The sequence below is a fragment of the Gymnodraco acuticeps genome, unplaced genomic scaffold, assembly GCF_902827175.1.
Source record: "Gymnodraco acuticeps unplaced genomic scaffold, fGymAcu1.1, whole genome shotgun sequence".
Taxonomy (NCBI): Eukaryota; Metazoa; Chordata; class Actinopteri; order Perciformes; family Bathydraconidae; genus Gymnodraco; species Gymnodraco acuticeps.
In genome coordinates, this window is record NW_022990135.1 from 4,027,285 (window position 1) to 4,044,845 (window position 17,561).

General features: G+C 41.2%; 1 protein-coding gene across 9 annotated transcripts in view; it reads right to left on the bottom strand.

Moving 5' to 3' along the window:
• The window catches only part of nid2a (nidogen 2a (osteonidogen)), a 36,017-nt gene extending 21,211 nt beyond the window's left edge, over nt 1-14,806 (bottom strand). For all 9 annotated transcript variants that reach the window (XM_034217083.1, XM_034217086.1, XM_034217084.1 and 6 more), the window contains exons 1-9: nt 14,517-14,806; nt 13,051-13,236; nt 12,416-12,532; nt 3,923-4,024; nt 3,657-3,796; nt 3,076-3,208; nt 2,650-2,982; nt 1,999-2,110; nt 36-75 (exon numbers count right to left, since the gene is read on the bottom strand). In XM_034217083.1, the coding sequence (XP_034072974.1) occupies nt 36-75; nt 1,999-2,110; nt 2,650-2,982; nt 3,076-3,208; nt 3,657-3,796; nt 3,923-4,024; nt 12,416-12,532; nt 13,051-13,236; nt 14,517-14,723 (1,370 nt within the window). In that variant the 5' untranslated portion in view covers nt 14,724-14,806. The remainder of the gene's footprint in view (nt 1-35; nt 76-1,998; nt 2,111-2,649; nt 2,983-3,075; nt 3,209-3,656; nt 3,797-3,922; nt 4,025-12,415; nt 12,533-13,050; nt 13,237-14,516) is intronic.
• Between the last annotated feature and the right edge of the window lie 2,755 nt (nt 14,807-17,561).

Genomic DNA, 17,561 nt, shown 5'->3' on the forward strand with positions numbered 1-17,561 from the left:
CAACATGAACATAATGCTATCAGGTCTTCACATACCTCGCACATGTTTCCTTATTCTCTGTAGTGTACTGAATCACTGAGAGAGAAAAAAAAGTCTTATTATTATTTTGCATTACATATTCAATACAATAATTATAAAATAAACTCCCTGGTGTCTCCTATCCAAGATCCTCACAAAACGGCATTAGGACAAAACATAGAAAGGAGTGTACATGCCGACTATAAACATCATTTGAAATGTTCACATCAAAGATTTGAACTTGGTCTCTGTTGTATATTATTTTATGGCTTTTACCGTATCTTTCCTCAAGTGAACGTTCATATAGAAATAGGAAATAGAAAGATTTAAGGTTGCAGTTATGTTGGTAAGCTATACTTTAGGAGTTAGCAGATACTATTTCTGTATGTAAAGTTGTTTCCACATAAGTACAGATGGACAGAAAGAATAAGAAGGCGGACAAGATACAGGGAAAGGAACACACACACACACACACACACACTTGAAGATACACATGTCAAGGCACCACTTGAAGACAAACCAGCTGTTGCAGTCCTGCCTCCCACACCCACTAATCCACTCACAAACTAACACTTTTACTGTTGCATCATGATCTCCCAAATGTGAAATAAAGAAGTCTAAATAAAATAGTATCACAATAAACTGATAAAGTAACAGTAATGTATATTTACAAGTTGTGAGAAGTTTTTAAATATGCTGCTCTCTACACTTATCTAAACAGTGATCACTCTTTCCAGAGAAATATCCTCTGACACACAGGAAGTGATATGCTCCGTTTCTAATTATATTTTTTGAATAAACAGACACAAAATGTAATGGTCAGCATGAAAAGAGACAGTCACCATTGCTGAGAAGACAGAACAAATAAACGACACCAACATTACTGATATAAAAAACTAGGGATAAAATATTTGAAATGCAAATAAACTAATAGTACTAATAGTAAACCTAATAAGTGCCTTTTCTTTTTTCCAAAAATGGCTGATTTGGGATCTGAATGCAGCATTCTATCATCCTACAGGGGCATCACACACACACACACACACACACACACACACACACACACACACACACACACACACACACACACACACAGGATGTTAGGATATTTTCTCAGGAACCGCACACACAGGAAACAAATCACTCTGCTTTTACACACACACACACACACACACACACACACACACACACACACACACACACACACACACACACACACACACACACACACACACACACACACACACACACACACACACACACACACACACACACACACACACACACACACACACACACACACACACACACACACACACACACACACACACACACACACACACACACACACACACACCACACACCACCCAATGCCGCAGAAGGAAACCCACACACTTACATCACAATGACTCTTATGTGCTGTCTAAGTTAAATACAAATCAAACCCATGACAGCACAGCAGAAAAGTGCACATGTTTATTAGTAAACTACGCCTTTTCTCAGATTTGTATAATTGAGGAATGTACACACACTTAATACTGTAACTGTGCATGCCTTACTGATAGATTAAATTATCCCTATTCCAAAAATACTGTAATTCATTTCCGTTGAAAGATATTTTCTTGGCCTCTTCTAAGAAACCTTGGATTTCATCACTCCAAACTGAGTTAAATAACTTAACTTCTCAACTCTTATGTAACCAGCCAAGTTGACTGAGAACACATTTTTGTTTACGGCAAGAGCCTGAGGGAGAAGTTGCAGGGGAGGGACTGTTGGACACACACACACACATACACACACACACACACCTGGGAGCTGCCCAGCACAACGGCAGTATTGTACTGCCAGCTGCTGAGCGGCTCTGCAGCAGAGGGCAAGGTAACGTTACCCTCAGGTTTCTCAAAGGGGCCGTCCTTTCATCAGTTGAGCTGATTATTACATATACATATATATGTATACATCGCAGAGTTTGTCTCTTACCTCCTGTGTCAAAATCAATGTCGTCTTCATCCACGCTGACCACGTGACCTCCAGGGGAAAGATTGGGTTCATTTCTGTGAGGGGGGTAGACATCCACCACCTCCAGAGGAAGCTACACAGGGAATACACTGTGTTTAACTCCAAACACGTTTCTCCTGTTGTCTTCAGGGCCAAGCCAATATTTTGTAACTCTCTCCAGATGCTATGAACCAAAGAGCTATGATCTGTGCATACTTTACATGGCGCATACAGTATGTAGGGTTTAATGATCACAGCTTTCCCAGTTTTTACACTACTATACTCTACAGAAAAAGCGTTCCATTGTCACCACAGCATTTACAAAACGTGCCTGCAACTTCAATTTGGTATTACAAAACTCAGTACTGAGAGCACTGCCAGATACATTCCTGTTTTTTAAAAGTACACCACAATGAGTGATGTTTGCAGAGAGTTGTTGCAGATTGGCAAACAGTGCAGCTGTCTCTTGTCACATAACACATTCATTTAGTCTAGCTTTGCAACGTTTGCAATTTAGGTGTAGCTTTACAATGCTAGTAATAACAGCATCGGGCCCATCTTCACATCTAAATTAACCTAAATACTTTTTTACAATCATTTCATGTTAACATGTTAGTTCATTTCATGCGTTACCTGTGGTTGCTGTTCCTGAGTCCGCTCAGCACGTCCCTCTGGTCCTCTTTCTGAAGGATTAGGGTTGGAATACTGCCTCTCTGCTGGCTCTGGATTGTACCTGGGTTCAGAGGTCAACGGGACATCTCGATGACCAGAATCCTCTGCAGGCGAGGAGGGAGCATCAGGGCTTGCTGGCTGAACGGGCGCTGAGTGGTCCCCACCGGCAGTGGCAGGCTGGAAGTCAGGGTCCCCGCCTGTATGAGAGTAATCATCTTCCTCCTCCTGGTTATCACCGTCAAAATTATTGTCTTCATATTCCTCAAACTCACTGTACTCGGGGGTGGTGGTGTCCTAAAGCAGAAACCATGTATGGGTAAGGAGTTTTACAACACAAAACACCTCTTGACTGTACATACAATGAATTAAAGACGAAAACTAAGTTACCAGGGAGAGGCCGTGTCCTCCGGTCGGTGGAGTGTTCAGCTGGCCACCAATGGACGCAGGGACAATGTTGTCAAAAGAGTACCGGTTCCCAGTATGGAAAAGCCAGACACCTGGAATTCCTGTGTTACCAACCCTAAAGAGCAGGAAAACAGTCTGGTGTCAGAGGAGCATTTCTAAACTGACAGGTTTATTGTTACTTTAGTTATCAGTTTTATGAATTACACCTGTGCTTCTAATGATTGAAAGCTTGCTGCTGTTGCTTTCCTCTTTTTGAAATGTAAAGTTAGCTTTCTTCTTTGTCTACAATTAGCTTTGTTTGGAAGAGCTAAATATAGCTGTCTGTGTCACAAAATGTGCTTCCTTTTCGAAAAAAATAGCCAACAACATTATAAATTAGTCTATACCTTTCACAAAGAGGTCTTTTTCAGATATTTTACATTTTACGTATAACAATATTTAAATGATATTTGTTGTTTCCTTCTGGCTATTTTGCAAGCCACTACTTTCACAGAGCTAATTCTCTGATTAATTACATTTTTGTCAGTCGTAAAAATAAGCAACCTTGAGGTTTTTGTACTTACTGGTAGAGGTTTTTCACACTCTGCTCATCACTTGTAGCGCTGTAGTACGGTCCTTCAGTTCTGGAGAAGATCAGATATGTGACTTCTCCTCTGCTGAAGCCAACTCTAGCTGGAAGCTCTATTTCAACATTATAAGACTCCTAGAAGAAAAATGCAAAATGAGGAAATCAAATAGTTAGCTGTTACACAAACATTACACTTAGTGAGTGCATGCCTAGACGTTTTGCAGTAGCAAAGTATCCGAGCGAACCGAGATTATGAATTACCTTGGGGCGTGTCGCAAAGAAGTTCAGGCCACCTTCAGGATACAAGAACAGGACATATGAATCGGTCTCATCATAACCAATAACTGCCTGGAAGGTATTGACCTAAAAAAACGAGAGAGAAGAAACTCAATCAGATAAGAACAGAGACAAAACTGACCCAACAGCTAAAACATAGCCTAGTTGTATTCTATAGTCTCTTTCACACACGACTGTAAACCTGAATTCATCTAGACATTAACCGGAGGACCTGTATGTGACAGCACGAATGTCTGAATCATTGAGACCGGACTTTAAACAGACTCCACCCGATCAGCTCTCCAGTGGTAAGTCTGTGTAATGTCTGGTGGAGCCCATGTGTGAATAGAACTGCTTATTGTACAGAGAATTCAGGGCGAGTGATTTGGAGTGTTGATGATATTTCCCTGCAGCTGGCACAAAGACAAATATCTGAGGGTAAAGAAGAGAGATCATTTAAACAAATGAGTCGAAGAATGGTCAAAATCAAGAAAATGGCATCGTCATCGGGAACTTGTCAACCAACGCTGAAAAAGACCTTGCTGTTGACTAAGCAGCTACATGATTGCAACAACGCGCTAGCCTTAACCCCAAAACCTTTGTCAGGCAACAATATAATGAAATCTCCAGACATTGTGAAATAAGAAATTGGCTTATAATTCCTTGTAGACCTTCCCTTAAGCTTTTCGATGTGCTTTATACACACGTCACACCTCAAATACCTATTTTCTTCAACATGTCTTTTTTTTCTGCCCCTGATGGCAGTACCTTTAGCATGGCACTGGTAATTAAGATATTGTTCATTTTCAGCTCTGCTAGAGGGATACGCGTCTTTGTGTACAGCCTAGCTTAACCACCCTCAATTAACACTTCACACCTTGCTTCCCCTCTCCTCCTCCCTATGTCTCCTCCTCTTCCTCTGCTGGGATTCATGTTGAGACTTCTCACCCTTCACGCTCCCCTTCTGCCGACCACCACCAATTATTAACAGACTGAGCATCTGGGTTTTAAAACATCTCTTTTGCACAAATTAGGGTGATTTAAATGAACTGAGTCAGGGCACCTTTTGTACCAGAACTTGTGGAACTTCTTTTGGACGTTTATGTGTTGGCGTCCAGCCCACTCTGTCTTCCAAAACCACAGTTAAAAAAACACAGATTTGGTGAATGAGGGGAAGACTCTGAGTGATCCCATGTTGTTTTCCTTAGGGACACAATCAGATTATCTGTACATACACACACACACACACACACACACACACACACACACACACACACACACACACACACACACACACACACACACACACACACACACACACACACACACACACACACACACACACACACACCACACACACACACACACACACACACACACAACACAACACACACACACACACACACACCCACACACACACACACACACACACCACACACACACACACACACACACACACACACCACACACACACACACACACACACACACACACACACACACACACACACACACACACACACACACACACACACACACACACACACACACACACACACACACACACACACACACACACACACACACACACACACACACACACACACACACACACACACACACACACACACACACACACACACACACACACACACACACACACACCTCGGTCTCTAAACCCCCAGCCCAGATGTTGATCTCCACAACTGTCTTCCTGTGTGTCTGGGCATCTTTCACGATGATGTTAGTACAGGCAAACTAGACCTCGTTACAATGTGGGGTGGGGCACACACACACACACACACACACACACACACACACACACACACACACACACACACACACACACACACACACACACACACACACACACACACACACACACACACACACACACACACACACACACACACACACACACACACACACACACACACACACACACACACACACACACACACACACACACACACACACACACACACACACACACACACGTATCCAAGCACGCACACAAGCACAGATGTCCCTCCATCTATATTCCACTCATGGGAATGTATGTGTGTGTTCCTAATTGTTTACATCAACATCTTTAAACTATCTTGTTTGTGGGCGGGGAGGACTTTGTAGCCTCCGGGCTTTGTAATTACTGAGGAGGGGGTCTTTTTTTTTCTTTCTGTCTCTCTTTGGGAGGAGAAGAGGCCGAAGCTCAAGAGGGGATCTGCTTTTTTCTTTGTCCCTGACATCCTTTCTAAACGTCTGTATTTTTCTCTCCTGCTATCCCTCTTTTTTCCTGGGAGGAGAAGGCGAGGGGAGAGATGAAAGCATGCGGGGGGTTGGGGTCTGGTTTACAGAGGGTGTACAGGGAGACAGAGAAGAGGATATATTTCCATCCAAACAGTTATAAAAAGTTAAAACAACAAGAGGAGTGTGTTTCCATCCAAATCTAACATTTCTGTTTCCTACTATATGATAAAAGTCTCATTAGTCCATGATAGACCAACACATTAGTTAAGTTTAGGTTTTTTCCAGAATTGAAAAGGAAAAAGCGGTTGGCGAAGCACACCCAAGAGTCTTTGTTTTACCCACAATAATCCTTTTCTACTTCAGTGAACATGATTTGCAATATTTTGCTTCTCTCGGGTTACTTTTCATATTGTTCATGAAACAGCCAGATTGAAACTCATTCAAAGAGACATGCAGATAGAGAAAAACAGACACATTCAGAAAACGTTAAGAATGTTTTTTAAATGATGTTTATGCCACATTTAGTGGCTGCATTTGAGAATGGCCTTGTTCCATTTTAGTGTTTACATGACAAAGAAGTTTTCTAGACCACCTCAGACTGTTGCCTTCAAGTTTGTACGAATGAAATGCTTGACTTTAAGGGAGATGTGCTTATTTTAGTACAAGAGGAGAATCTCATATTTGCACACTCATTACGAAGCTTGCTCTATCTTAATATTAAGCATACAAACTTGAAACTGGTTAATCCACTCATCTAAGTCTTGGAAAGAAACCAAATAATCAAATTTCCCAATATGACAAACTATAACTCTAACTCAGGCTCTTTCTTTCTGTGTGGTCATCTGCTGTCCTGGTGTGCTTTACAGACTCACAGCTGGAAGACAACAAATAGCAGCCAACATACATCAAAGACCTTCAGACAGTGTGTAGCTCAGAATGTGTGTGTGTGCTCCGGCAACCCCCCCCCCCCCCCCCCCCCCCACACACACACACACAGCACACACAACCTTCGACCTCCCTAAAGGCATTTTGTTGCACCTTTTTTTAAGAGTGTCCTCACACTCCTAACACAGAGCAGACACATGCACAGGCGTTAATGGTCTCCGGGATCGACAAATGTTTGTTGTCGGGGTCCTTCAAGGTTTAGGTGGTAACATCATCAGACTGCTAGGATTAACTGGTGGGGGGGCGGTAATACCCAACCGCTTAAAGGGACAGTTCATCCAAAATAAATATTTACTCTATCAGTCAATATTAGATTACATTTGAGTATGGCACCGAATTTTTATCAAAAATGTCCCAATAAAGTAAAAAATTAAAAACAATCTTTTTTTTTTAAAAGTTATCCTTAATTGATGGTAGCTTTAAAAACTAGTAAAGTGTATGGGTAAACAGTTTTGTAGCAAACTCAAATAGAAGCCTTAATGCCTCCAAGCATGTTTTCCATTCTTTGTGTTCAGACTTTTAATCTAAAAGGCTTTTATATTGGGTATACCATCATTACTACAACAATAAGGACAAGTATTGCTACAAATATGAACTTGTAACCATTAAAAGGGGTCATTTTAGTTCAATCGAAGTTGGCAAGTATATAACATAAAATATATAACACTATTGCATATATAACATAACATAATATGACTTCATTCTACTTTTTGTAAACCCTACAGCAGCTGCAGGCGTGTATCATTTCTCTTTCAGTTGACTTTAGTACGGTCGTGTTTAGTATCTGTATATTTATTGGTCTGGTTTACTCCGCCTTGATATAGTTTAGTCTACTCTGCCCTACTAAAGGTTTAATTGACTTCCCATCGTGCCTGTGTTTCGAATCAGTGACTCATCACTGTAACAAATGTTCTAAATGACATTATAATTATCTCGAGCTGGATCCCACTTTGGTGAGGCAGGAACATCCCGAGGAAAGACGGGGGTCGAGGGAGGTCCGGGCGAATGTGCAACACTTGTTTGTTGGTTGCCGGTTTTTCAGCTAGTTGGCCGCAAAACAGCTGCACAGGGAGAAAGAAACAGAGAGCAGCTGCAGGCCAGTTGCCAACCTCACCAGAGTGCTACAAACGGAACTGCCTACAGCGTGGGAACTGGCACAACACACACACACACACACACACACACACACACACACACACACACACACACACACACACACACACACACACACACACACACACACACACACACACACACACACACACACACACACACACACACACACACACACACACACACACACACAACACACACACACACACTCAGGTACAACACACACACACACAACACACACACACACACACACACACACACACACACACACACACACACACACACACACACACACACACACACACACACACACACACACACACACACACACACACACACACACACACACACACACACACACACGGCTGAGGCTTGTGGCAAGGAACAGTCCGGTCAGTCTTTCACTGTTGTCATTTGCTCCGATCTTTTGGGGTGGCTTTCCTGTTATAACTTCAGCATTGCGCTCAAAAGGATTCCCTGCTCGTCTTAAGCTTGAGGAAATTGTACAACTTCAGGGCTTATGAGCGCTCTGCAAAACCTTTTTGATCAACTCCAGAACACATGGTGGGTAAAACCAGCTGCTTTTCTTAGATCCTTAAAGTTTCGCGAACATGAACGTCTTTGCCGCAGCTACAAACCAGAGCTCTATGGCTTAGTAATTAGGAAGCCGTCAAGATCCCAAGTCTTAAAAGTCAAACTCTGACTCGTTTTAGTGGCTATTATGGAGCTATAAACCCTTTTCTTTTGCATATGTTGTAAAAAGACCAGAATCTGGCTGAAAAACACGATCAACCCCAAAGCAAAAGCTCAGAATAACACATTATGAGAGCTGAATTTCAGTAAGAGTCCGCTCTGAACCCGGATGAGCATATTTCCAGGGATGCCCCCTGTGTCACTGCAAGGGGGCCCCAGAAACAACAAATAACACTAATCGAAACAAAAGTTCCTTTTGTGCTACAGACAAGAAAACAGACGGAGAAGAAGAAAGACAGAGAGGAGAGGAGAGGCCATACGAGAGGCAGAGAGGGCTGAATCTAACAGAGGAGTCCATTTATTCATTCATCCACTCTCCACTGACCCTCCCACAGCCAATGCGTAACATGCTGCAAAGCCTACAACACTTTCCTTATTTGCACAAATAACTTTGTAGGGAATTCCAGGGGAAGCTAGATACAAATCTTTTTTTTTTTTTAAATGGTCTACTGTGGTCAAATTTAAAATCACATTCCACTTGAAATTGCTGCTCATATACAAGAATGTCTCACAGGAAGGGCACCTGAGGTTAGATGTGCAATAATGTGTATATTGTAGCATTCCTTTTACCATCACTCAGTACTATTTCCTTTCAAATGTTACAATTGCATTAGATGTAGCTATTTTGGATCCGAAGAGGGGTATATTTAATATACATTTTTCTTTGATGAAGTTTAATTTTTACTGCGTTGTCTTTTAAATAACATAGATAAACATAACCTAAAAACGTCCTTCTTACTATATTCCAAGTTATCCGATGTAAAATATATTAAGATTTGGCATACAGACATGCTAGCAGCTCTGTCGGGAATACATAGACAAGCGTTACTTTAAGCTATATGCTAACGTAGCATCAACATACTAACATGTTTAATATGATATTGACAGGCTTATGATTACAACTTGTCATCATGTTATCACAAATATGCTGAAGTGGTTTCAGTTTTGCAGGTTTTTGAACATAAACCAAAGCAAGTTAGCGTTAATCAACATGGACATTCTTGCACATTCTCTTTGTCTTTCTGTGGATGGAGAGGTTCTTTTCTGTTGCTGAGAATAATGACGTTAACGGTGGGGGAGTTGCTGCTGTGTATCAGCATCCACTAACATGACAGGTGTGCTCGTGTGAAGGAAGATTAGCAATATGCTGCTCAAAGTAAAGCCTTGTCGACACTTCCAAAAGCATCGTCACACAGAGTAAATACCTCTGGTCATTAGCAAATTGGGCTACATGGTAGGAGATACAACAGAGTGTGTGTTATAGGTTTCAAATGAAGCAATTACTTTCCAATTACGATAATAGCCTCTTTAGGACTCATTTCATAGAAAACTCTTTTTTGGGGATGTGAACTTTTCTCTCCTCTATTTCCCTGTTTTCTCTTCCCTCCTGCACCTCCACATCCGACCCCCAAACACCACACAGCCTGCCCCCTCCCCCAGCCCCTCATACACACACCTCAGGTTAATCAGTTCACACACACATACCACTCTACCCCCAACGCACCCCACCCAGCACCTCTGGCTAATCGCTTCAAAGGAAGATGCTATCAGTCCGAAGAAAGAGCCACTGAAGCAAATCCCAGACTGCTGCGATCTGACAAGCACCATGGAGCCTTTCGAACAACAACACCACTCTTTCTTAGCACATGAAATACATTGTGCACTATAGGTGGACACCAGTCTTTAATTAGGAACACTGGTTGGACTTAATTCCAATATTTGAGGTTCAAAGTCCATCAAAAAGAGCCTTTGAGAAGCGTCTTAAGAAGCTTAATGCTGTTTGAATGTTTAGCTTTTAATCAATCAGGAAGAAAGGGGGAGGCATAAAAGAAACCAGACCAAGAGAGTAAAGAAAAAGGACAAACAGATGAGGCAGGGAGAGACCCAGAGGTCTCCTGGGGGTATTTCCTTAAGTCTACCACTCCCTTCATCCCTCCCTCCCACTTGCTGCAAACCAGGAACAACAAAGCACTGTTTGTTTAATCGATAAGTCCAGTGCTTTACTTGGAGACTCTCCTAAAGACTAAGGCAAACAAAGTCTTCAGTGCTGCTATAGGTGACACTTCTTTTCTGAGAACAATACATGTAGTATTCATTTGAAAGAACATCGGATTAACTGTTAGTTGATACACTTCAAATGAATTCAGCCTTTGAAGACAGTTGCACAATGTCCTCTGCCGCTTTGGAGGGAGCTTTCCATGGGTCCAAAAATGACCCTAAAATTCATTGTGATGTTGTCAGGGTAACAGTGTTTGGTCAAGACTGCATTACACACGGTAAGTTTAAGTTTGAAAGATGTGTGTTGAGATTACATGTTTGCACAGGCCAACCCTGGAAGGTAGCAAAATAGCATACATTTTAAGTGTACATTCAATCGCTAATAGTAAAAAGTACCGTTAGGCGATAAACAAACGCATCACGGTGGCATGGCTAAGCTAAAGGCGGCTAATGTTCATCGGGATGACGATTATTAGTCTCATTGAGCCACCCCCCCCCCTTTTTGTAAGCTAAACATGTTAAAAATGCGACATAGGTCTACAAGCAAGCATTTACTTGTGCTTTGAGTGCAAGAAAATTCCAATTTTCCCTATAATTAGTGACAAATCACACGCCTTTTTCCAGGAGAATTCCTAGAAAATTACGGATGTGTAAATTAAGTGTTACCCGCCTCCTGTAAGGCGTGCCTCCCCAGGGGGCCGCGGGAGAGTTTAAAGAGGGATGTCGAGTGAGAATAGCTGCCTGAAGGGAAAGGGACAGGTGCTTATCACTGTTCAGAAAGCACTGTTTTAGTCGCCTCATTAAAACTGGTACTCAAACACGAATATAACTAATCTTATTATTGATTTTTTACTTTCTGTTCATTGTGTATTGCATTAGCTCGTTTTTAGTCGGAATAAGATTCTCCTGCCATACTGCGTAAAACATCCACAGCAAAAAGAAAAGTCGAATTCTGTTAGAATGTAAAACGTTTAATTAAACTCTAAGTGTAATTTGTGTAGCTGAAGAGGAGCACTTTAATGGTCAACCAGGTTATTAACTGTTGAGTGGCTGACAAACAGGGAGGGAAGTGAAGTCCAACAGAGCATGAAAGCATTAATGGTCCAGGCATGTTTGTGTCTACCTGTGTGTGAGGGGATAACGAGTCAGGGAGGGGGCACTTTGATGACCCTTTAAGATGACCTCTGACCTTTTGAAAAGGTTAAGAGGCAGATTAGGAGGGGAAGGGGAATTACAAATAGACCCCCCACCCCAGGCTGATTACAAGTGATGCACATCCTCCAGGAATTTGGGATTGTGTCTCTCACAATGACCAAAACATACTTGTGGGATTACACGATGAACTCATCCAGTCATAAATCATGACACAGAGAGACAGGGGGGGGCCTGGAGCTAAAACTCTCAACCCCTCCATCCATCTTACCTTGTTTGAAGGTCCATTGGTTCGGGTTGGCTCCTCGTACGCAGCCACGTTCTCCCATGTTGCAACCACAGCATGTGTGGGCGTGAATTTGGCATCTGGGAACCCTCGATGTACTTCCTGGGTGAGCAGATGAATGAATGAATGATGGAAATGAAGTAAAAAAAGAAACAAGATGGAGTGTACAATGGATTGAACTAATGGATGAACTGAAAAAAGGAAAGAATTCAGATCCGTGGTTAATTATTTTTCAGAACGTATTCATCTCAACATGTCATTTTCGGAGTTTTTGTTCAATCATGTATAAAGTTATTAGTGCCTGAAAATACACAGTTTTTGGCGATTTACGCGTCAAACTTTTTAAAACAATTCACATAAAGTTTCTCCCATTTTTGAAATTTGGTACACACAATGCTCTTTTGATTGCGAACATATTTGAAATTGGTTTTCCTTAGCAATGCATGCCCGGAAAGCTGCCATTTTGAATTATGAAATACAAATTTCGGATGGAATAACCCCCACGTCAAATATGACACTAGATTGCAAAGGGATAGTCGATAGCTCAAATGAATGTGTGGTGGGTCAAGGGAGTAGCATTAACGCCATGAAGACAATGGATATTCAATAGACACACAGACCTGGGCCACTCTGTTGAGTACACTGGGAGTTTCGGTCACGCGGTAGTAGATCTGTCCTCGCCCTCCGCTGGTGTCAATGTCAGCCAGAAATGGAGCCACCACGGGGAAATCCGTTGGGAAGCCGTCGTCAACGTACTGCTTCTCCATCGGCAGGTCCTGGCCTGATATGATACCGTTGGTAGCCACCTATAGACAAAGAGAGACAATTATTAATAATCACCACAAGCAGTTTAATACTAGGGCCGGGTCTAGAAGGTATTGATTGAAATAGCCCATTAAAAATAAGAAGTGAACGTCTTTACATACACATAATCTTCTTGTAAATATGTAAAACACCATCATGAACCCAAAGAACCTCCCAATGAACCCGTACCCCCTCATAAACCACTGGAACCTCCGTGGGCACCGCTGGAGGCCCCTCAGGGACCCCGAGAACCACATAATGAACCCCTAGACTTCAAGGATGTAGAAACATTCAAACCACATTCAACTCAACTTCCTCTTGGTGTATTTTTCCGTGTAATGAGGAATGACGAAGCAGCAGTGATGTGTATAGCAAGTGTCATTCAAAGCGACACTCAGCGGTTTGTACTAAGCCTATAGTATTACAACATAGTGTAGTAGTTGATTTTTTTTGGTTTGTATAAGTAGTTTGAATCTGTAGAGTATCTATAGTTGCCAAATAAATGCAGAGAAGTTAAATGTGTTATATCCATCCCTCTGAAATGGAAAAATATCTTGAATTAGTACTCAAGAACAATACTTGAGTACAGTTACTTTCCACCACTGGGCTAACAGCAATTAGCTGGAATTTGATACAGACACTATTTATTCCTAATCACATTGTGTATCAATTATTCTAACATGAGATTATATTATTTTCAAATTAAATCCAATATAGACATTTATAATCAAACATACTGCAGTGGAAATCATTTACAAGCACGATTTGTCAATGTCACCAGTTGACTATCAACATCTGTTATGTATCAATCAATCAATCAATCAATCAATCAATCAATCAATCAATCAATCACAGACATGAGATTCACTTATTTTCTAAATGAAACCTTCTCAAGAAGTGTATATTGATACATAGTGCAGTGGGAATCATTTACAAGCACGATTTATTCTTATCACCACCAGTTGACCAGATCAACATCTGTTAAGTATCAATCAATTTTGACAGTTGTGGAATCCATTTATTTTCAAAATAAGACATGCTCGAGAAATGTATATTATATATTACTATTCTAACATACTGCATAGGGGATTAATTTATGATCGATTGACAGAGTTTACACCAGAAGAAAAACTAGAGTTTTCCCATTTACACATGCTAATAAACCGCTCCATAAAAATATCCAACAGCTGCAAACCTCTCCTGCAAAAAGTGTTCACGCTTTGATTGCATAACTTTCTGAGAGTACCGAGCATGCAGATGAGTGCTGATGAAGTGAACTTACATATAGCTGTGAGAACAGGGAGTCGTAGAAGTACACGGGTCTGGGCAGGGACAGCACTCTGGAGGTTTCATCGTCGCCCTCTGCCAGGATCTGGTCTCCGCTCAGAGAGCCGTACGGGAACATGTCAGTCCTCTGGATGGCCGTCACCACACACACCATGCCGCTCCAGCACAGCACACACATCGCCAGCATTGCCCCTCTCTCCATTGTAGAGCCGGGCTGACACTCTGAGAGGTTCCGATGGACTGAGAGAGGCCAGCAGAAAGAGGGAGATCTCTCCTCCTCTCCGCAGAGCCTCGGCAGGGAGGGAGGAGCTTAGGCGCGCTCTGATTGGTCGGGCTCGGGTTGAGTGACAGCATGCACGCAACATCTGGCTCGTATTAGAGAAAAGACAAATAGAGCGTTTTTAATCCGGATGTAACTCTATCTGTTTCACAACAATGAAAAAGAAACATTGTTTAATTTTTACGCACACGTGGGAATTTCCTTGAAAGACTTTTATCAAAATAAAAGTGAAAACGCCTGTGCCCTTTATATTTTCCTTAACACAGATACATATCAAGAATAATATTTTAATCACCAAAGATTAGGCTTTTTCTTTTAGCACTTAACATTTAAAACTCACTTTTTAATGAAATCGATTTTTCTCTCATTAAAGGCAATGGCTGTAAGTTTCTAATACTTAAACTTGGGCGCCATCTACCGGCCGAAACAGCATATAGCAGCATGCTACACGTACAGGGTTAAAACTAAAGCTTAAAATGTATTATTTAAATAAATGTTTTAATAATATTAATATTAAACTAGTATTCCAGTCATATTTAAAGCTACAAAATAATAATGTTCTGCTTGCAGCATATTCAAGGTGAGGATTTGCTGCTTTTCTCTCTGTTTTGTATCCATGTCAAATTAACTTCTTTTGGTTTTGGTCTGTTTGTAAGAGAAAACAAAAACGTACAATCATTTTTCTTTGTAATTATAAACATATGTTCGAAGGAATTTAAAAATATGGCAGCATACAACACTCTATCCATTCATTTGGATAAAGAAAAGCGTCCAAAATATAATTAAACAACTGTCCAAAACCCCAGGAAGAGCATCAGAGGAGGGATCCTTTTATCAGGGTGGACAGACCGTTGGTACAATTACAGGAGGACATTGAGCAACTTCCAGGTGCTGTAGAAACAGGAAGATCCTGAGCCACACAACCTCCTCTCCACCACAAAGACCTGTGGAGATAGATACACAAACACAGGAGGCAATGCTAAAGTACATATTCAAACAGAGGGAGCAGAGATAAGAGGAGAGCCTTGTGAAAGACAGGACGCCTGGACTGGGTAGGTACATCCAGGGAAGAAGGGTCCGAGGAGAGAAAAGCCTCCTACAAGGGGGAAGAAAACAAACATAAATTCAGGGAACTTGAATTTGAAACTGTTGAGCATGCTGCAGAGCAGACTGAGGGCAGATGGATATAGCCCAGGTCAGGCCCAGCATTAAATCATGTCTGCCAGGAATCTCTTCTTTAAATGTAACATATCTGTTAAAACTATACGCACAACTCCTATTTCATTCAATTATGATTACTTTTTGCATGCTAAATGGTGTTTATTAGAAATAATAATATCTTTGGCAATGGTTCTACACACAATAACCCAAAGAAAATACACATTATTTGCTAAGTTAGACAAACATTTTTGAAAGGTATTGAGACTTTCCTAGGACCTAACTCTCAGGTTAGCCACACTTTACCTTCTAATGTTCATGAATCAATCACAGCTGATGCTTGCACTTACCCAGAGCAACCTGTAGGTGGCACCAAAGGTCAGCTTGAGATCAAATATAACTTACTATATTAATTTAGCCTGTGGAAACCGAAATGTATTGTTTTGAATATGCGAAACGTGTTGACAGTCAGTCTACCATTTTTACCATTCAGTAGAATACACAGACTGATCATGTTTACATTTGGATAGTATATGTGAATACACAATTTATCAAATTTCACCCACACAGTTTGAGAAGTGTCGGAATGGTGTTGATGTTTATCTCTGGTAATGTTTTTCTGGGTTTCAGTGTGTAATTACAGGCTGACCGGCTTCATTTGTGACATCAGATATTCAGCAACAATCAATAACTCATCAATAATTCAGACAAGGGCCAACAGCAGGACAGACACAACGCCATGTATCATGTTGCCATAAAGGAGTGATGAGAGGAATTAAGCCTCGCTGTGGGACCCTGTATGTGTGTGTGTGTGTGTGTGTGTGTGTGTGTTGGGGGGGGGGGGGATACAGCACTGTTCAGCACTTTAGATGATGCCAAACTCCCAACAAAGGCTGTTTACCAGCAGAGCAGACCAGGATTTGAGGATTAAGACCTTGATAAATAATTGAATTGCTTCTAAATAAAGAACACACACTGACAGGATCACTTAAGATTCTCAGTAGAGTATTTCCATAATCACCTGGATCCATATTGACTCACAAATCTGGAGTGTTAGCAGAATTATAGGGTGTGGATTTAGTATTCACGAGTCAACTGGTTTTCTGATTCTGTTTAAAGTTATCTTCTAGAACACTTTTGATTAAAAGCCAATTTTCAGACAAATAAGGTTACAATAGTGATTTAATAAATGGTAAGAAAAAAATGGTAAAAAGGAATTTAATAGAAAAAAGAAAGGAATGCAAAAGTGGAGAGGACTTGATATTAACATAAAATGAAAGTAGAGAAAAACGAAGGAAGAAAAAGCGAGTAGGATTCCTGTGGGACGAGAGCTGTCGAAACTAGAAATAAACTTGTCAGGCAGTAAAATGTACTGTATATGAATTACTGCGTGTTTGTGTCATGCAATGGATACCTCAACAACCGAAGCACTGCAAGATAGAAAGACGTGAGGAAGCAATGATGGCATAATGGCAGTATGTCACAGTTAAGAGTGCGTTAATGGGTCTAAAACAGCACTCAAGAGCTTTCAGCATTCATCATGGCCCTTTTTATGGCCTTTTTGGCTTTTTCTATTGAAAGAATGGGTGAAATAAGGCAATT